This window comes from Carex rostrata, chromosome 26 (genome assembly GCF_964058835.1).
Source record: "Carex rostrata chromosome 26, lpCarRost1.2, whole genome shotgun sequence".
Taxonomy (NCBI): Eukaryota; Viridiplantae; Streptophyta; class Magnoliopsida; order Poales; family Cyperaceae; genus Carex; species Carex rostrata.
In genome coordinates, this window is record NC_135943.1 from 7,244,476 (window position 1) to 7,266,455 (window position 21,980).

The window sequence follows — 21,980 nt, forward strand, 5'->3', positions numbered from 1 at the left end:
TCTCTTTTTCTTTAATTAACTTTTTTTTAATAACGAAAATATTAAAATTCCAGCGCGATGACTATTTAAAGCAAGATTAGTCTCTTTACAACAGGGGTCCGATCCACCCAATTCGTATCCTCTGCATTTAACTAAAAATGAATATTTTAAGTTAATGCATCTGAACTATCCAATTCGCTTTAAAATTTGTGCGGATTAGATCTGCACTAATATTAAAAAGCTCACGTGTAAAAATCAGACGGTTGGATTGATTTCATTTAAAATCAGACGGTCGAAATACATTAACTTACAAGATTCTCTTTTGAGTTAATGCAGAGGATACGTGTTACGATCCACTGGAATCAAATCTGCTCCTTTTCTTGAGAAAAGAAGCACCCTCCTATTCTCCCATCTGAACCGTTTAAAATCGATCACACGGCTTCAATTTATTTTTTTTCTCTTTTATATCAATATAATCTATTAAAACCAATAAGATGTAACTGAAGCCGTGTGATCGATATTAAACAGTTCGGATGAAAGAATAGAATGGTTCTCCTTTTCTTAAGAAAAGAAGCATATTTGAATCCCAATCCACCAACGTAGCCCAAAATTTGAGTTTAGATCCAGACCGTTGGATCAGAATTTGTGCCAATTCAGTCTCAGTTGGAATGCACGGGTTCCTTAATATTCGTGCTGAAGCAGATCGGACGGTATAGATCTAAATTCAAAATTTGAGCTACTTAATTTAACATATCCGAATTGAAAGAGCACTTGGCCGAACGGTGTACACAGTTTTGATGTAAACCAGACGTAAGCAACAATTTCAATTCCCTCGTCCGAATATATCTATTCTATTATCATTAAACGCGACGAGAGACGAGAGACGAGTACGAAGCGAAGCGAAGCGACTGCTTAAAGACCTAAAGCCGCAATTCTCTCCACCTCTCTCTCTCCTTCTCTGAAGAAAACACCTTGCTACCTCTCCTTTTCTCTCTTTACAAAGCTACTAAATTTCCCTCTCTTCCTCCTGTTCTCTTCTCCGATGGCGTCGTCGGAGGGTTCCAGCGCCGTCACGGCATCCCCGGAGAAATCGACGGCTGCGTCGGGTAGATCTGGCGGCGCAGCGACAGCAGACTCGTATATCGGGAGCTTGATAAGCCTCACATCTAAGAGCGAGATTCGTTACGAGGGGGTTTTGTACACGATTAACACCGAAGAATCCAGCATCGGCCTGAGAAACGGTAACTCGACCTTTTTCTCCTGTTTTAATTTTTCTATTAGTCTCCTCAAAGTGTCTACAATGCAAACCTAGGCATAGAGATCTTCTATTTTCTAGGGAGGTTGTCTTTGACACTCTAACTGTACGGATCAGATATTGTTAACCCGCTTTGAATTTCGTCAAATACCTAGTACAAGTTTTGGTGTTTGTAGAGTATGTTCTTCTAATCCTTAGATTTGTGCAAAGATCCTTTCCTTGGGGTAGTTGTATTGCTCATTGTGGGGCTTTTAGTGTTGTTCCCCTGAAATATTCTTATAGTCCCCAAATGTATGATATATTACTAAATATTTAATCTTGTTTTGTAGTGCGCTCTTTTGGGACTGAGGGAAGAAAAAAAGATGGCCAACAAATCCCTGCTAGTGACAAAATATACGAGTTTATTCTCTTTCGAGGAAGCGATATTAAGGTGAATATTAAAGCATGAAAATGTCGATGTATGAGAGGGGTTTTATGCAACTAATCATTGTTTCTTGTTTCGTGACAGGATTTGCAAGTTAAGTCTTCGGTGCCTGCTCAACCTGCTCAACCCGCAGCCATACACAATGACCCGGCTATTATTCAGGTACCGTTGCACAAATTGTAATTTTTTATTATGTATGATGCTTGGCTTATAATAGTACCTGGAAACATAGGACTTCTGTTATACCAGAAGCATCTTTTCAATTGTTATTAGAATTTCTCATTCATATCACTAAAATAATTTCAGTCTGTGGTATGCTATTGCTAATTTACTGCACTCCACCAGGCTTGTTTTGCAAGTTTTCTTCAAAATGTCTCCTTTTCATAAATTAGACTGTCTTCAATTTTCCTTTTTTTTGTTATAAACATTTTTAGAGCTTTGTGATGTATTCTCCTACTATCACAGCCTTTTATGGAATACGTTTCCTGTCCTTTTAAAACACACAGAAAGGTCACATGTAATATACATAGAAGGTCTATCAACCAATTGTAGTCAATCACACTAGTTGTTAATTGTATTTCTTTGCCACACGGCAAAAGTTCATTGGTTTGTCCTTATAATTTCATTATTTCCTAAAGCTTACAAAATCATAAATAGAAACAATATCAGATTGTTAGTTAGATTTTACCATATATATGACCAACTTTTCAGAGTGACTCCATACAGTGCAGTCGTTAGCATTAGCTATATATTTATCTTTCTATAATTTTTTTTGTCTAATTATTGATGGTGAGGAAGAAGGGTAGCTTGGATTAGTTTTGAGATGGGGGAATGGTAGAAGGCGGAAGAATGTTGTTGTTATTTTTATAGAGATTTACTGTGATACATCCTGTGGTTTATAGGATTCTGCATGGTATTTCCTGTTTTGCATGGGTATATGTAATGCTTTGTTCCAAATGATGTTAAATGGTAAAGTGATTTGTAATATGCCACGATACTTCTGTAAATGGTAAAGGAGTTACTTTTTCTTCTTTTGACGTTGTATTCTTTCCGTTATAAATTACATTTTTTCCTAATTATATCGCAGTCACATTATACGAGGCCGCCGCCTCCTACTACTGCAAGCATGCCCTCTTTTGCAAGTGGTCCTGCGACATCTCCCCTTACAGCAGATCTGCCCCCAGCCCATGCAACTCAATTTGGATCTGGGCTCCAGCAAAGAGCCCCATTTCAGAGCAATCTCCCTCTGTATCAACCTGGGTCAGCTCTACCCTCATGGGGCCCACAAACAGCTCAACCGCCAGCTGCTAACGGATCTGGGCTTACACTTCCTCCTGTTTACTGGCAAGGATACTATCCTACAACTGGGTTCCCTCACATGCAGCCAGCACAGTTACAACAACCCCAGTTACAGCAGCACCAGATACCACAACCACAGCTGCAACAACCATCTCTCATACGTGCCCCACCTGGTGTGTCTATCCCTAGTACCTTGCAATACCCAGGTCTTAATACTGGGTCCCAGGGTCTACCCCAAAATTTGCCTGAGTTGCCTCCCTTTGTACAACTGGGCAGTACAAGTGCCCTAAACCTTTCATCTGTTTCTCTTCCCACAAATGTAGCTCCAACTCCTGCAGGTGTTTCTACTGGTACTGATACAAACCCAATAAATCTGGCACCAAATAAGCCACCTGCAACATCTATTTCAGGCTTCTCTCCAAATTTAGGTGCTGGTATCTCTATGTCAATGCCACTTGAACCAAGTGCCCCTTCTCTCTCCACAAATAAGCCAGCATCCCTCCTGTCTCAAAATGTGCCTCAGGCTTTACCAACAGTTGAACCGAGTGTACCACTGGTGACACCTGGTCAACTCTTACAGGCTATTCATGCTACTACTAGTACAGTTCCCTCTTCATCTTCTGTACCAGTACAAACTAGCTCCAGAGAGGTAGATATTAAGGCAGTTGAGATTAGTGAAAAAGCTGAGCCAAAATCGTTTGAGATGAATAGAAGTGGACACATATTGTCAGAACCAGTTGAGAGCAAAAAGGATGAGCCACTTTTGCCAGAGCCACCGGTTCAGGTACCTGCAGAGACTAAAGAGCCTCTTTTGCCATCTCCTATGACAGCTCCATACAAGGTACACAATTTTAAAATTATATATATGGAGAGAAGAACAAGTCTTTTAGGTTCTTGCTTTGTTTGCTAATATAAATCGCTTGGTCATACATTTAGGACCATGGCTGCACTTCCAATAAACTTTTTGATAGTTTCTTTACCTTTTCAAAGTGGTATTTGATTAAGGAATAAGCAGAGTAGTTAAGGAAAGTAACAATTAATTAAAATTGATCTATAGGATACGTCGCCATAACAGAACTAGTTGTACAATTATGCTTGGGATTCCAATATCTATTATATTACAATTAACTATTTCCTTGGCTTAATTTGTGTTAATTTGTTTATGCTGAAATTTGTACTTATTGCTGTTGTAGACTGGTGGAGGTGCATCATCATACGTCCATCACCATAATTATAACAACTACAGGGGCCGTGGCAGAGGAAGAGGACCTAGTGCTGTATGTCCCCTCTCACATTTACAGTCACTTGTGCACACACAAACTTGCATACACGTACCTGCAGACACTCACAGTAGTATTATCTTAAGCTCAGCATTTAATGTTGACTATGAGTTGGATCTGGCTGGAGTCATTAATTTTTTCATGTTAAAAGTAAATTTGGTCAGATCATACCTGAGCTCTGGTCAGTTGATTGCTTATAGCAAGAACTGCTTATTCTTGTTTGTTTGTAGGATTGTATTCTCTGTGATATATTGCTTTGTATAGAACATTGGTCTTGTTAGAACTTAGAAGCTTAGCATTTCGAGCTTTGCAAAAACCTGGAATTCACCTTTATCTTTGAGTTGAGTTCCCATTTTCTAGTACAATGATAGAAGCAGTGTGTCTCTGCTAGAAGGCTAGAGACACTGACCAAAGCCTCCATTTTGATCCTATGCGTTATCATTGGGGCCATTGTGGGTTAAGGTTGCACCCCATTTTAAATGTATTTGTTTAAAATTTATTTCAACTTCTTTTTATTTGTTGTGCAGTTCTCTCGTCAGGTGACAAAGTTCACAGAAGATTTTGATTTTACTGCGATGAATGAGAAATTCAACAAGGATGAAGTCTGGGGCCATCTTGGTAAAAGCAAGGCCCATGGTGAATCTGATGACTTTGAGGGTGATGAAGTTCTAGATGATGAGGAATCAGAAACTGATAAGGTACAAAGCTCTATCTCTGGTACTGAATCCGTACTGGCTTCATAGTTTTTCTAATGATTCTACAATCCTTTCAACAACGTCTTAACTGCTTCCCCACTTGATTGGTGGATAACAGATGACCTGTATTCTGTTCGTGCTTTATGAAAATCCAAAGATGAGAAAAAAACGAAGGAATATATCTCTTTTGTTTTATTATCAGTTGGAAATCAATCCATCAGGTAAAGCCTGACAAAAAGTCAAATCTGACCCCAGAACAGTGAACAAAGAAATTTTTTTATGATACTGTCCTGAGTGTTTTTATAGTGTGGAACTGACTGCATTTTTTTTTTTTTTGATGTAGCCTGTTTATGTGAAGGATGACTTCTTTGATTCTCTCTCTTGTACCTCACTTGATCAGAACTCTCGCAATGGGCGCCCCAAATTTTCCGAACAATTAAAAATTGACACTGAGGTATGCAAAACAAAATTGGAAATATCTTAATATTATCCTTGAAAACAAAATAGGTACTGTGTAAATATCTTTTAAATTATTCTACTAGGATGTCTTCGGAAATAGTCGAGTTATATTGCTAATTTCTTGTTCCTATTTAACTGATAGAACAGTGCCAGAGGAATATATTTTAACATCTTTCTTTTGTACATTGGAATAAAGGAGTGCAAAGGACATACCTCATAATTTCCAGGTTAATGTGACACTACCCACATGCAGGGTGTTACGTGATTTTCTCATTTTACGTAGTACTTCCATATGAGTGTTTTGATACTTAGCAAAATTTTTACACAACTTACAGGACACAAAGGAAAACATCTTAATTTGGCAGAAACAAAACAGAAGAAAGCAGTTTTCAACAAAATTAGGTTTCTGTTCTGTTTGAGACTAAAATTTTCATTTGTTTTCCAGACATTTGGGAATTTCCCAAGGCACCATCGATCAATGCATATGCGAGGCGGGGGCCGTGGGCCTCGAGGTGGTTACCGTGGCGGTGGTAGTGGCAGAGGTGGTTCTTATTACAATAACCGCGGATATGGTGCTTACAACCCAGGTCGCGGGTCCCGTGGGACCAATTACAACAACCATACTTCCTAAATGAGGGGAGTTAACTTTCCTATTGGATCAGAAGGCGGGCATGCTTTGTATGTGTAAACTTTAGTTGTGGTTATTCACAAAATAAAAAGCACTTGACTCGCAGTAACTCTTGTATGTTTCTGTCTAGATGTTGTTTGGATACTAAACTTTTTAACTTAGAAAAAGAATTCAGGGTTGATGAGAAGTCAAGAGGTGGGGGATAAGTTGGTATGTAGGGTTTTATGGTCGTACTCGTAGATTTGTTGTACCTTAGAAGTCAATGGTCTTGGTACATCCTTTTGATCCAAAGTTCATCTTGCAACATGATATGTAGGGGTTTATATGTTGTACTATTTCGTAAAATTTAGTGTTATGGCTAGTTTTATCCTTGGCCTTTATTTTTAACAGTTTACCGGGCTTCCGGCCCATTCCCACAATGTTTCGTTTTAGAGCGTAATAATTTTGAGAATGTCTCGTCTTGTCCAATAGTTTTAAATAATCGTTTCCTGGGGAAGAAAGGACAGTAATTGGACTTGCTATCCATGGAGGAGCTGAGCTGAGTCAACGAGGATTTATAAAATGCAGTTAACACGTGTGGGGGTGAGATTGCTCTGGTTTTAATAATCGTTCCGTTTAATTAGTTGCGTACTTTGAGGCTTTCTTAATTTATATCTATGATCTATCTAGTGACTAGTTTAATTTATATCTATGATCTCGGTAGAGGAATAGTATAAGTCCATTATTAATTTAATTTATTAGGGCTCCGTGCAGGTCAAACGTGCTGTTTACTATATATATTGGTTATTCAGTTAATAAGGAATGATGTGGATGATATGATTTGTTCTTTCTGAGGACAATCATTGAATGGAGAGAGATAGAGCTGAACATCCTGGTCTGATTCGCCGAGTTATTGGCTAACAGCTACCTGCACCATGGTTATGGTTTATAAATAAAAGTCTACTTGGACCAGCTGGACATACATAATTATACATTACGCTTTTTCTTTTTCTCGATCTTCATGTGGTAGACAATTGACATTAATTTCCCCATGTCCCTTGAGATGAAAATAAAAACAAGCTGGTAAGCAGCTCGTGCGGTTCACCAGTTCCACTAATAAGGAATGATGCTTACACAAATAAAGTGTTACGTTAAAATATGCAACTAACTAATAGCTAATACTACTTAATTTGTCGGCAGGCATATTAATGAACATGCCAAGATACTTCATTCTGACGTGCTTGATACTTTCCATAAATTTAATTGATACATGCATATTGTTAACACAAATTTGTCTCATATTTAAATAACTTATTAGTAAGTTTAAGGAATGATGCTTAATTTCACAATTAAGTGTTTACATTAAATAAGTAATTAATAGCTAACAGTACTTAATTAGTTGGCATATCTATGAACATGCATGCCAAAAAGCAAAAAAACGAATCTGACAGAGATGCATGAGTGAGAGATTTCAGGTCAAGCAAAAACCTTTTACTTTCAATTTTTGAATGGCAAATAATGGTTCTGAAGATCAGAAGACGAGCTACTCACGTCTGTATGTTTTAAAGAAACAATATATATATATATATATATATATATATATATATATTATTAATATTTATCAATTTATATTCTGGATTAATGTGACATTGATTGCTGTTTGACATCATCATATTTGTCTGGATCTCAACCTATCACATGATCCGAGGATTTGTATAAGCACCAAGATATATATTAACTTCACTTGAGCATTAATGCACAGTTCTTTAGTTTCCATAGACTATAGCAGATATTAATGCGTAGAGGTTTAAATATTATAAATATATTATTGCTCTCCATACAATATTGCTGTCATCCTGTAATCACTGTCGACTTTTTTTCTTCTTAAAATTAGTAACTATAGTATATATATTGTGGTTTCTTAATTAATTTATCTTTGTAAGTTGTCAGAGTATCAAAACCATGCATATGTGCTTTGGACATGCACATAGACATATTAATATATAGGTCATAAAAAATCTTGATTTTGACCTGTGGCCTTTAATGCAACCATGCATGCATGCATGGGAAGTAGTTAACTTGGTCTCTTATTGGCTAGCTAGTATATTCTAATTAAGATACTATTTTGTGTTAATTATTTTACTTAATTTTATAACTATCCATGACTGATGCATTTTGTTTCATCGTCTATAGTAAGTAACTAAATATTGAATGCCCTCCCCTCTTATATATATACATACATACATACATACATACATACATACATACATACATACATACATACATACATACATACATACATACATACATATATATTTGTTTCTATTTTTTAGCTTCTAGATAAATTATTTTACTCAAATTAATCATCATAGCTAGCTCGCCAGTGAGTTGTAGACCAGCACAATCATTATTAGAAGAGTATTAATTAATCAAGATTAGCTATTTATTAAAGCTTTTACGTACATAGCATCTATAGGTGGCCTGAATTAAAGTTCATCGAGTTGCATTTTCTCAATCCTGCATGTAAATTTGAGCATAGCTAGCGGATAAAGTAAGGAGGTAACTAAGACAAAACATATAAAATAATTTTTTTTTCTTTCTAAAATAAATAAAATGCTTAACATATAGGAGGTGCTTGTAAGTTGTAATTACCTTTGGGTTGATAGGAATTATATTATGGAAAACCGTACCGGATGCGGATACATACATACATATATATATATATGTATAAAATGCAGATGATATGAAGTATTATCTAGCTAGCTAGCTAGTTATATATAACTTAATTAAATGTCAAACTGCGGCGGGGTACATATATATAAAATGTCAATTAATCACTGAATCTCTTGAGCTGGCGATGGACGATATATATATATAATTGCATGCCGATCGACTAGTAATGTTATAGAAATTAATTAAGCAATTGTTTATTTCTTTAAATGGAATTAATTAGGTGCTAATCGATCTCAATTCAATTGAATCTTTCTTAATTGGCACTGATGGATAAACATATGATACCATGCATGCATGTTCTCATAAAGGATCTATATATCATGAAAAGTGCACTATCTTCTGTCCCAACGCTTAATTAAATACCATTTTTTAATTCATCTTCTTACTTATTTTTGTGGGTGCTAGCTCTTAATTATATATGTAAACTACATTATCTTCTCTCTCTCTCTATATATATATAGAAGAGAGGCATATTAATTTATGAAAACTAGCTAATTAATAATACATGCATGGCATTAATTGTTTATGTTACAATTCGTTTTTGTTATGTTACAATTAGGTAGGCGTCCAATATTTTAGAGAGGACAATTGCAATTAACAAAACAAAATTAATATAAATGTTTTAAAAATGGATTATTATTGCACAGATTAATAAGTATCAATTTGGTTCACCAGATAACTAATAATTAACAATTCAACTATATACATACAAAGTTGAAAAAAATTAAGAAATAGATAATTAAGAGTTAATGGATAATATATATAATACTTTTGGCAAAATGAAAAAGGAAATTAACAAACTCTTGACAATAGTTACCAGGTCTCTTTATAATGAATTATCCAAATATTCTAATTAGTCCTAGCTAGCTAGCTAGTAACATCGATCTTATGCTTGAAGTGTTATATATATATTAATTAGATCCCTTTTCTTTAATTCTTTAGGAAAGGACAAACTAGCTAGATCCCAGATTCTTAATTAAGAGCACTAATTATTAATTATCTGTAAAAATTGCAAAATGAATGATCGATGGTACATGCTTGAAGATGGGATTTGACTATATATATATATATATTTCATGAATAAGGGTTTTGACCTTTCAACTACAAGTAGAGGCTGAGTAATTGGAATTCTGGATGCATGGTGCTAATTATAATTAATTTAAATCCTTGTTTTCATAATGAGATTGAGATGTATCTTTTTGAATCATGCAGATATGATAAATTAATTAAGTGATGACCGAGTCCTTAATTAGTCTCCCTAGCTAGCTATATATATATAGCTAGAAATGCAAGAGAAGGCGGCCGGGGTACAATATATATATATAATAGACCGTCTGATGGTACATCGATCCTTAGTTAATTTATATAGCTTGATGCATTGCATGCCATCATATGAAATTCTTATTGATGGAGGGCTGGGGAGCAAAACATCAGAGCATGACACATCAAAGACGCTAATTGGGGTGCAAAGTTTCGGAGAATCCAAACATATATATATTACCATGGAACAAATTAATGCTCGGATGCTACCTTATTAAGGCCCAAAAACGAACCGGCCCAATATTCACATTCAAGTTCTCTCGATCGAACTGCCCCATAGAACATATTATTTCATATTTTTTAACATCCTTAAATTGTGCCTTACGAGATTGGAAAAATAATTATTGTATCACTAATCATTTATCATGGGCACATTGTTTATTACATATATATATATATATATATATATATATATATATATATATATATATATGTGCTTCTATATTAAATTCACCATTTTCTGCGCACATCATCAGTATCCATACTACATATAATTTCTTTGTTTCAAATTTAATTTCATGATTAAAGAGTACTGTTTTGATTAGGACCACTAACAATAAAAATGAACATGGAGTGATTGATTGCAGTGATTTAGAAGAAATTAATTGTCATTAAAATGTCATTTTAAGCGGAGTACGTGCTTTAAGGGCACTGTTCCCAATTCACAACTGCATATATATATATAAGCTACTGCATTTGTCAAGTCCTTGAAAATAATCAAAGCATAGGTGAAAATGGAGTGAATAATATTCGATCAATATTTAATTTGTATTAAAATAAATAAATATAGATATTTGATATCTAAATATATGTATAGATACGGATACATAGATAGTTTTAGATTTTAATTATTTGTATTATATATATATATATATATATATAGATATAGATATAGATATAGATATAGATATAGAAAGAGTTGGGCTATGGTGAGTTGAAAAGTAAGGGTCTTGTTTTACTTTATGTTTATATTTTCTATTTTTGAAACTTCAAAGAGACAATTCGAACCACTCAACATGATCTCCATATTGAAATATGCTAGGAGACCAAATTTTTCATATTTTAAAAATTGTTTACTAATTTTTTGGAACATTTCAAAATCATTGTTTTTTATGGTCCATAATCCTTCCAAAAAACAACGGTTTTCTATCTATCTAAAAAATTAGAAATTTTTTTTTCCAAAAAAAGTAAAATTTAGTCTCCAAGAACATTTCAATATGGATATCATGTTGAGTGGTTCGGAACGACTGTTTGGTCTTTGAAAACAGAGATATGAGCGTGAAGTAAAATAAGATCCTTATTTCGCAACTCACCATAGTTCATCTCTCTCTCTACACACCATATTGATTAATATATATTATAAAAATTTATGTTATATACCTTTTTAATTAGATAAATATTATAAATTTTGGTATTTTTAATAATCTTTATATGTTTTTCAATAAATATCTGTTTTGATACGTATTCATATCTCTATCTGTATAATATTCGATTCATATCTAAAAAATAAAAACGGATACAGATATAATTAATTTGAACACTATCTGATCCATATCGGATCCGTTTTCACTGCTAGATCAAAAACATCTTCACATAATTAAAGGAAAAAAAAAGTGATCTAAGATAAGGTAAACTTAAAACACAATACAAATGAATTGGAGAGAAACTGGACTGCTCCATTTCGGCTCTGAATAGTTCCAAGTGCGTGACGTAACATATATATATATATATATATATAACCTTTACCGATTAGAGTTAGAGGAAATTAAGAACATATATCGAACCAATTAATATACAAATATATATAGCAAGTGGTCATTTTATTTTGCACAGTGACTAATTATGAAGAGCGCTTAGCATTTAATGAAGCCTGCCTAATGGGCATTAATAATTCATTGCACATGTGGGGTGCATTTAATGCGACTGCCTCTCGCTAACTCCCAAACTAACACTAGCTACAACCTACCAATCTACCATGCATATATGCATCATTTTTCACTATTCTTAAGGGTTCCATACTCCGCACTTTACTAACTAAAAAATTAACACACATTTAGAAATTTTATCTTAATTAATTAGAGGCCTGATATATAACCATCGATCATCCCTATTAAATCATCTTAATTATAAACATTTTCACAAAATTTTCAGGTATCTTGAAATATACATTTAATTGTCTATTGTGCAGATACACATGCATGCACTTACCTGTAATGTAATATCGATACATACTTATCTATTTCAGTTAAGACATAATTAATTATTAACAATTGTCAAATTATTTTGATCAAGTGACAATTGATCACATATATTTTGATATTTCAAACTTCAACCCTTCAAATAAACACTTAATTATTAATAATGCACACGTATATAATATGTATTGTTAATTTGTTATTTAGTCTTCTAAAAAAAAGATAAAAATAAATCAAAATTGTTTAGGACAAGAGAGAAATTAATTGTGAACTATATATAATATTATTTTATGAGTGAGGCTATGGTACTATGCATTGCTTGAATTGGTCGGTACTATGGATCAATATTTTTGTTTTCAAAATTCTAACGGTGAATTCGAACATTTCAACATCGTCTTCATATGAATATGTAAACTAAATTTTATGTTTTTTTTTAGAATTTTTTAGATGGTTAGAAAATTACTGTTTTTGGATGGTCCATAATTTTTAGATCAAATGATTTTCTACCCATCTAAAAAAATAACAAAAAAAAAATATATATATATATATATATATATACGATTTAGTTTACACGTACATATTCATATAGAGACCACATTAAACGGTTCAAATCGATCGTTAAGATTTTGAAATAAAAAATTTGAGTCTATACTCTATAGCGTGAGCCAACCAATATGTGCTATACATATTACCATATTACCATAGCTTCACTCCGAAAAACAAATTTAATGGTACCGTTATTAATCCCCAACTTGAGCTCTAGAGAGTAATCCACTTGCATGCGGCTGTGCGCTTGAGTAGCGAGTAGCTAGTGTGACACCCCAAAATGTTCTCTTCTGTTATCTCCTAGCGCAATCATTAATTATGAAAAATATTCAAGTAACAATTTCTTATTTATACTATCATCCACTATTCCATAGTCCATATATAATAGGGTTTAATTTTAAAGGGATGATCTGATAATTAAACTGTACAACGTACCCTATCGATCAATTTCTTACGATTCAAACATCTATTGTGGATTTCAACAAAATATTACTCAATTAAAAATATAATTTAGATACAAATTAATGTACATCACATTTCAGTTGATTTGAAATTTTGTTGGTCATTTATAAAAAAAAATCATTAAAATTCAATTATTAAATTTTAATTTGTTTGATATGAAAGACTATATGACTTTAAAAAATTAATTCAAAATTGATAAACACTCTAACAAATAATGAAGAACACAATATAATTTAAATGTGTATAGCATAAAGGTTGAATTATACTAGACATCGATCAAATAAGTATAGCATAAAGGTTGAATTATACTAGAATTATCATCATATTTAAATGTCATATTTTGATCATAGTTCTGAAGAACACACGAATTAATTACATATTCTATAAGCCCATTTGTCTTCCTCAGGCATCTTTATTTATAAAATTGCAAAAGATGATACTTTTCTTTGCCACATGAATATTTTTTATAACATGAATAAATTTCACATCATTACTGTTTCTACAATTTAAGTTGTTTTTTCTTTTACCAATTTTTCCAATTTCAAATTCTATATCCTTTCAATTGTCAATTGTAGGTTAGCACGATTTTTTAGAGGAATTTATAATTTTACAATATTTCTAAATTAACATTTGATCTTATATCGTTGCAATTAAAAGTTTAGTTGTTATGTTAGTATTTGCAATTGTTTTTACAAGTGGGATGAAAATAATCTCATAAACTATTTATCTCCTCAATTTGCTTCCAAAATAATATTATACTGCTCCCACCTACATTTCAAGTTTAAATCATTGATGTAGGACGTATATTTTTTAAACTTGATATATATTCAAGATTATGTGTATTGTGCAATTTTTTGATCTTTTTTTCTGCCACAATATATAGTAACTTGATTATTTTTTTTTTCAATGATCGATGCCCAATCATCTATTTTTTTTTTGTTCTAAAACGAGTCTGTGAGATTTATTTAATATTTTAATATATATATTATTTTTGCATTTTGTAATACACCTTGCAAATTAATTAGAATTGATATATATGGGACAATTAATTTTAATTACCGAAAATGAAATGGAAGGCCTGGCCTGGGAATCTATTGTTGAATAAGTAAACTTTCCCAATCATACTTTTGTTGACACTGTGATATATTATTACATCAATAATTTTAATCAGTTTGTAATTGAGATGCACATGCTCAAATGTTATTTTATATTTAAAATTTGTTATTGAATATTAACACACCTTTCCATATACGATAGTATAGAACAATGGTTATAAGGTTTATATCACTACAAACAAAGTGCTCCATTGAACAATATGCTTTCGGTCTTTAAAATCTATCGAATCGACGTTTTCAAACGATAAATTCAAACCGTTTAAACTAATCTTCTTAAGGATTTTGTGTGCATTTTAATACACTATTTTGTTCATTTTTATTTACTACATGACTTGATAGTAAAAAAAAAATGAAAACAAAGCTCTCGTTAAGAAGATTGGTTTGAATTTATCATTTGAAGACAGTACTATGAATTCATAGTTTTGTTTTTTAAATTCAAACAATCGATCAAATTGATTAACATGATCTCATATAAAAATGTATTGGAGACTAATTAAATTTTATATATTTTTAAATTTTTTTACTATTTTTAAAATAAGTAGAAAATAACATAATCTAAAATTCTAAACCATTCAAAACTAGGTAGTGATTTTCTACCTACCTAAAAAATAGTAAAACATTCTAATAAAAATATAAATTTGGTCTCCTAGTACATTTTTATATGAAGATTATGTTAAACAATTCCGATAAATTACTTGGATTTTAAAAATAAAGATATAGATCCATAACTTAATTAGGTCTATCCGCGCTTTGCAAAGTAACATAGCCTCACTCTTTTAAAATAGTAAAATACCTTATCACTTCAAATAACAGAATACAAAATTAGATTATGGGGGAAAACACAGTTTCCCAAATAAAGTAGAGAAGAAATGATCCCAATGCACTTATGCACCACAACAACACATACTCTTAGAGAGACTACAAAAGTACAAATTGCTACTTTAAAAACCCTGCATAGGATCCCGTTTATAACCATGGGGCAGAACAAATTCTTTGCTACTTAATCGATCGAGTTAAATAATTATATTAACATCAAATTGATTATAAAGTAAATATCTCTGCATGAATCAAGATTGGAAGAGATGATGAGACAAAGCTAGCACACGAGCAAGACGCATAAATAATTAGCATTAATTGTGGACCGTTTGATTGGTTAGAGATGCATGATGACATGCAATTGCAAGAGATAATTAAGGTGGTGATTTCCCAATGAGAAACATGGATTATATATATATATATATATCTTGGTTAAGAGTTACCGAGGCATCCCCCCATTAATTGCAATAATTTTATATATATAAGATTAGTCAAGGCTGGAAAATTGGCGCCCCATTAATGTGTGCAAATTAATGCACACGTTTGCATGAATTAATTGGATGGTTGGCTTTAAGCCTTTAACTGAGGTCCCATCCGTCAATATGTGTTTTATTACTTGGTATCGATCGATCTACTGCTTTTATCTTAAACTCTTGATCGGATATAATTTAATCAGATCTATTTTTTTTATCACGTCGTGTCGTTCCCGGTAATATAGCATTTACAGTTAGGGTTAATTTGGATCTAGGTTAGTGTCAAGGTGGCTAATTATTAAGCCACCTCATGCATGCATGCATATCGCCAAAAAAATTGCACCGAGATCTGCTAAACCGATCCTTCAATATATAACATAACCAAAAGATAAAATTCACTATATTTATATATATTATTGAAAAAGAGTTATATTGTAGTCGTTTAAATTAGCATGGTATAAGTAATTTTCATTTTGTCAAATTAACATAATTTTCTTATCTATTTCACTCGGTGGTGCTGTCAGAAATTTCACACACACACACACACACATGCACACACACATAATAAATACATAAATATAATATGTATGGCATAGATCACTTCGTTATACCTAAGTGGATTTTTGTGATTTTGAAGTTCAATTAGACGATCTGAAGTGCTCAACGTGTTCTCTATATTAATTAATATGTGCTTGGAGACTGAATTTTACATTGTTTTACTATTTTTTTTGGAATTTTGAAAATCATTTTATTTTTCAATTTTTTATTAACAAATTTTCAAAAAATTTAATTTGATTTTGAAGCACATTTTAATGTGGAGAATACAGTTGATATATATTAGCCAATATATATAACCAAAATTTTTGTCTAAGACCTGAAAAGTCTGAAAATGGAAAAACAGGGTGTAATTTTCATAACATAACTACACAAGTAGTCAAGTTCATGCATGAAAATAATTTATATAACTCATCAGATCGAAGTGAGGAATTTTTCTTAATATATATATATAACAGATGCTTAATTGAGCGAAAAATTGGAATATGCGAAGCATATAAGAGGTGTACATGTATATCTCTCTTGTCATACCTCAGATACCTTACATGTTGTTAGTTCATTACATATATATGATTCTGGTGATGTGGCATAATCTGGTATCCATACTAAAGTTTAGGGATGATTTGGTCGGTTGATTACCTCACTTGATTATATATATATAGTAGACAAGAGCATTAATTGCTTTAGAGTGGCTTGTCTAGAATTAAACCTTTCACGAGGAAATTATAATCTTTCTTTAATCTCCCCATGCTGTCCCCATCCACGTGAGGGTGTAATATTTTCCTCTCTGTCCCCCATTTTGTAGAGAATTGAAAATATATTTCTATTTTAAGATAAATTGTAAATCTATGCCTAGAATTTAGAAACCTATTGTGTGTTTATATAGTGATTGACTCCTGTTAACGCATGTATATTTAGGTGGTGAATCTCAAGAAACACAAAGATGTAAACATATATATATATATATATACATTTTTGAGAAAAAATAAGGGTCAAGCCCATATTTGATTGATAGTTTTTGTTACAAGGTTTTTGTAACGCAATTGTAAAAAAGACACAATTTGCTCAAAACATTTGAGCTAAATGAGAAAAGAGAAAGCAAAGCAAAAAATAAAGCAATAAGCTACAAATGAAAATTGAAAACTGAAAAGTAAAGTAAAGGCTTAAAAGACTGGAAACAAGTAGAAGTGTTAGCATGATTTCTATTCTCGCAGCAAATATTGCCTCTGTGCTTGAATTTCTTCAAGCAGTTGTTCTAGATTTTTGTTGCTCTCTCTGGAGGTTCGAGAACATATATATATATATACACACATGCATGCATATGTTTTGAACTGCTGTAATGACTTGCCGTATTTGATTTTGATACCAATTTTAGGTATCAGGTCAGATACATTATGGTTTTTGATTTCAATGAAATCGGTGGTATATATCGCTATTTTTAAAAAAAATATACATACATGCATCTAAATTAAGGTATATATAAAGTATAATTTTAATTTACAATGATACGAGATGTTTTGATATAATTATTATGTTAGGATTATATATTATTTTTATTATTTTCATGTATGTGGCAATTCAGGTTATGAAAACATGCACTCAAGCAATATTTTTTAACACATGCATTTAATTAGATCTTAAGCATGTATAGTTATGGGATTTGTTTCAAGATGAAGATATATACTTGTGCAATCTTTTGTGAAACTGGGGATGGAAGAAAATCTGTAGAGAGAGAGAGAGAGAGAGAGTGCTGTGTCGATCGACAGGTGTTGGAAATATGGAATCTGAAATGAGCGTGGGAAACTCCGAATGATACGGCGGCTCTTTAGGTTCCTGTTCTCTTTTGTCACTGTTACTAGTCGGGTTCCATTTAATTGGGTCGGATCAATTGGCAGGGTCTGCGTCAAAGTTAATTGTATGGTTTTATTATATATGAAATAATTAATTAATATGAACATTTTCATTTTTAGTATAATGAAATATATTTGTCTCTTGCTATTTTTGTGACTATATACTTACCACTTCATATTCAATTTCCTTATATTCAGAATAGATGATGCATTATATTCAAAATAACCGATAAGATATAAGATTCATACCCAATAGTACTTGCCTAGAATTGAATCCAAGCCTACAACTTCACTTTACTGTTTGTCTGCCTTCTATTCATTCAGAGCCACCAACCCCTTTTAATTATACCAATCATTAAATGCTAGGGTTTTAAACTCCTAATCAACCTATTATAATACTTGCCCATGGCCATGTGGATTTGTGCGAAACCGGGACCAGAAGCACACTCATATATATATATATATATACAGCAAATGATGGCATCACTCCATGCATCTCTTGAAACTATATATCACACACATAAACCCATAAAAACCTCACATCTCTTTTCTATCTCACTCTAGACTTGTAAAAGCTAAGATGGCTCTTAATTCCCCACCTCTTGAACAGTCTAACTATAATGGTGACCACTTCTTTGAGTCATTTTTAGATAACAGAGATGACATGGCATTGTCCTCTCTCCTTTCTGGTTCGATCGATCATTCTTATGCCGGCGTCAATATTGCCTCCACGCCCAATAGTTGCACTTATTCGAGCTCATCCTTCCTTAATTTCAACCAGGAGGATGATTGCGACCTGTGGATTGATGCAATGGATCAAAATAACCATGTTAGCAAATATCAACATGGTATTGACATGATGAATGGGTGCAGTTTGATCAATGGTGAAATTGGAGAAAAGAGGAATGGGGAAAACGGACGGTTTGTGTTCCCCTACCCAAGCTCGAGTCACATCGATTATGTTCAAGAAAGCCTCAAGCAAGAGAAATTATCCCGACAACGTTCTTACGAGGTATTAATGGTTCTTATATATCTTGAACTAAGAATATATTCGTGTTAATTCTACACAATTTACTCATATTGATTTGAACTCAATTAATTATTCTAATTTTCAGGGAGTGGAAATGCAAAAGTCAAAGAAGCAATGTGGAACTGAAAGGAAGACAAAGGCAAAGTCTCTTAGCCCAACAAAAGTAAAGGCTCTTAGTCCATCAAAGGACCCTCAAAGCCATGCTGCCAAGGTATCCTAATTAAACAGTTTGCTTTTTTAATTATCCCCCCCTACCATTTCTTGATATAAACTTTTTGTTCAGTTGTCCATTTTACATTATGCAGAATGCCAGGTTTATTGATCCATGCTTAAATTATGTAATTTTTAGATCCGAAGGGAGCGAATCAGCGAGCGCCTTAAAGTTCTTCAAGAGCTTGTTCCTAACGGGACAAAGGTACATTCTCCTCCATCTTATGTTAATAGGCTGGTTTGAAGGAAGCAAAAATTATTGAAGTTATTAATTCCATTACCTTAATTTCATAATTAATCCACTATTAAAAATTATTATTTACAATTTTGCTGATACTTATACCTCCATTTCATTGCAGGTTGACTTGGTGACAATGTTAGAAAAGGCCATTAGCTATGTGAAATTTCTCCAATTGCAAGTCAAGGTATATATAGCATGCATGATATATAATATTGAACATTATTTACTTATTTAGTTTAGGAATAGTTTTTTTAGTTAGAAATGTATATATATAATTGGTAAAATGATGTTAATTTTTAGACTAAATGTTTATGTTAAATTTGCAAATAGGTACTAGCAACAGATGAGTTTTGGCCAGAACAAGGAGGGACAGCACCTGATATTTCTCAAGTTAAAGAGGCTCTTGATGCAATTTTATCTTCAAACAAAGAAAGAAGTTGTAGCCCTGAGAAGAGCGAAACTTGAAAAATTGGAATAATAAACAACCAACAAAGGAATAAATAATTAACACTGCATCATCTTGATGCAAGGAGAATATGAAACTTAGGCATATAGCTAGATAGGAAGTTTTGAGTTAATAAATAAAGGAATAAACGACCTCATTATAATTAATCTTTCTCCTTTTCTTTTTTATCTTTACTGTAATAATTAAGTACCCCCTCATCATTAATTATAATCTTTGTCCTTTTCTTTTTAATTATCTTGATTAATTGTACATGAACACTAGTAGCATTTAGCCTTGTAGATCGATGTACTCTGGATTAATTGTACTTGATAATTTAGCTTTAATTAATTAATTTAGTAAGCTCAAAATATAATTAAACAACCGCTAGAAGAATTAATTAGAGAATTATACAAAAGAGAACAAATGTACATCTTCTATCTTTGTAGCGAATGAGTAGTAGTATTTGTTTTCATTTTTTATATTTCATATATTAGAGCAGTTAGTGGAACATGACAAGAACTTGAAATTTATCATGTTTTAAATAAAACGAAACATAATTAACTTCAGATGCTGAGCTAGCTTAATTTAATTTGTCTCTCCAAAAGAAGATGTTGGATTTTATGTAGACCTAATTAAGAACCAGATTAGCATCCTCAACACAAGTAGGGGTGTCAATGGCACCCTTTTACCCGTTTACCTGACCCGTATCGTATCCGAAAACATAGGTAAGGGTAAATTTGAGGTCGGCTCATATCAGAACAAGTTTGAGTATGATTTTAACCGTGTCAATTATGAGTTGGGCTGATCGATCGTACCAGCTTGTTCATGTAATGAACTACGCATACATCAAATATTTTCGCCGATTTAGCGTCATGAGTCAAACATAGATCACGAATTCGGAAAGATTTTTGTTTTGTTTTTTTTCCTAGCAACAAGTTTCATATCTCATGATAGGCACAAATAGAGTATAATTAGGAAGAACGAGCTGAGTTGAGTTAGCTTGAATTCTGTTCATGCTAGAATAATTAACCACAAACTTTTTCCGATCCGATCTTGAACGAGTCATCAGGGATGGAATTAGAAAATCTAATGGACCAAAATTTAAAATGCATAGTATGTGGTAAGCGGGATTTAAATCCAAGTTTCTATACTCACAAAATAAAATTCTAAGTTCTAACCACTAGATTACAAGTAAACATATAATATATTTTAAGAGAGAGACCAGACTATATAAAAAAGTTCTTAAAAAAATTAAATTAAATTTCAAAGGCTGAGCATCTCCTGGTTAACCTTTAGATTCACACCTGTGCGATCGAGTCATGAGCTATGGATCATTTTGTTAATCTTGTAAGCTTATTATTGGAGAGCCCATAATACATATATATATATCTGAGAAATCCTGACCGAGGTTGTCAGTGTTTGAGAGCCCATAATATATAAAACGAAATGTACATTAATTTGTAATAAATTAGACAGATTAGATTAGCATGTTTCTGGCCGGATTGTCAAAATTAAACACGGTCCAAACTTAAAAAGGCGTGAGGCAGAGTTAAGTCAGATATATATTTTTGGGCTTAATTGAAAATCTTATGACATAACTAATTAAAGTCGATGAGTTAGTATGGGTTAATTAGGTGATTGATTGTTAATTACTTGACGGGCTGTTAACGTTGGCCCTTCAATACATTGGGTAAGAAATAATTAAAAATTTCAGTGTTTCACTAAATGGGGTTATTTAATTTTACTAGATTGATTACCTCCATCGCCAAGTAAAATAACCTCATTCTCTTTCCGATCTGCTTTAATATTATGCTGAGATTGCTGGTACGGAAGACAACAGCGCAAGGAAGTCTAAGATATTGTTTTTATAATTTCTTTCTAGGTGCCTGTTGTATTGCATTTATTAAAATTTGAGGGCTACTGCTTACTGTTTAGCCCAGAGATGAACATGATTTTTATTTTTTAATACAAAAATGTGAGAAGAGCTTAAA

The 21,980-nt window shown here is 32.6% G+C and overlaps 1 protein-coding gene across 1 annotated transcript; it reads left to right on the forward strand.

Moving 5' to 3' along the window:
* Window positions 1–874: 874 nt before the first annotated feature.
* LOC144544263 (protein decapping 5-like) lies at window positions 875–6,391 on the forward strand. The gene is made up of 8 exons (XM_078292721.1): window positions 875–1,220; window positions 1,564–1,664; window positions 1,743–1,820; window positions 2,746–3,798; window positions 4,151–4,234; window positions 4,765–4,935; window positions 5,276–5,386; window positions 5,837–6,391. The coding sequence occupies exons 1-8, from the start codon at window positions 1,022–1,024 to the stop codon at window positions 6,020–6,022; spliced, it is 1,983 nt and encodes a 660-aa protein (XP_078148847.1). The 5' UTR covers window positions 875–1,021; the 3' UTR covers window positions 6,023–6,391.
* The last annotated feature ends 15,589 nt before the right edge of the window (window positions 6,392–21,980 follow it).

What these genes read in the sequence shown, in the direction of transcription:
- LOC144544263 (XM_078292721.1), top strand. Translation starts at nt 1,022, where the DNA reads ATGGCGTCGTCGGAGGGTTCCAGCGCCGTCACGGCATCCCCGGAGAAA. An exon ending in TTCGAGGAAGCGATATTAAG is followed by an intron (nt 1,665 to 1,742) that starts GTGAATATTAAA and finishes GTTTCGTGACAG; the next exon opens with GATTTGCAAGTTAAGTCTTC. An exon ending in AATTAAAAATTGACACTGAG is followed by an intron (nt 5,387 to 5,836) that starts GTATGCAAAACA and finishes TTTGTTTTCCAG; the next exon opens with ACATTTGGGAATTTCCCAAG.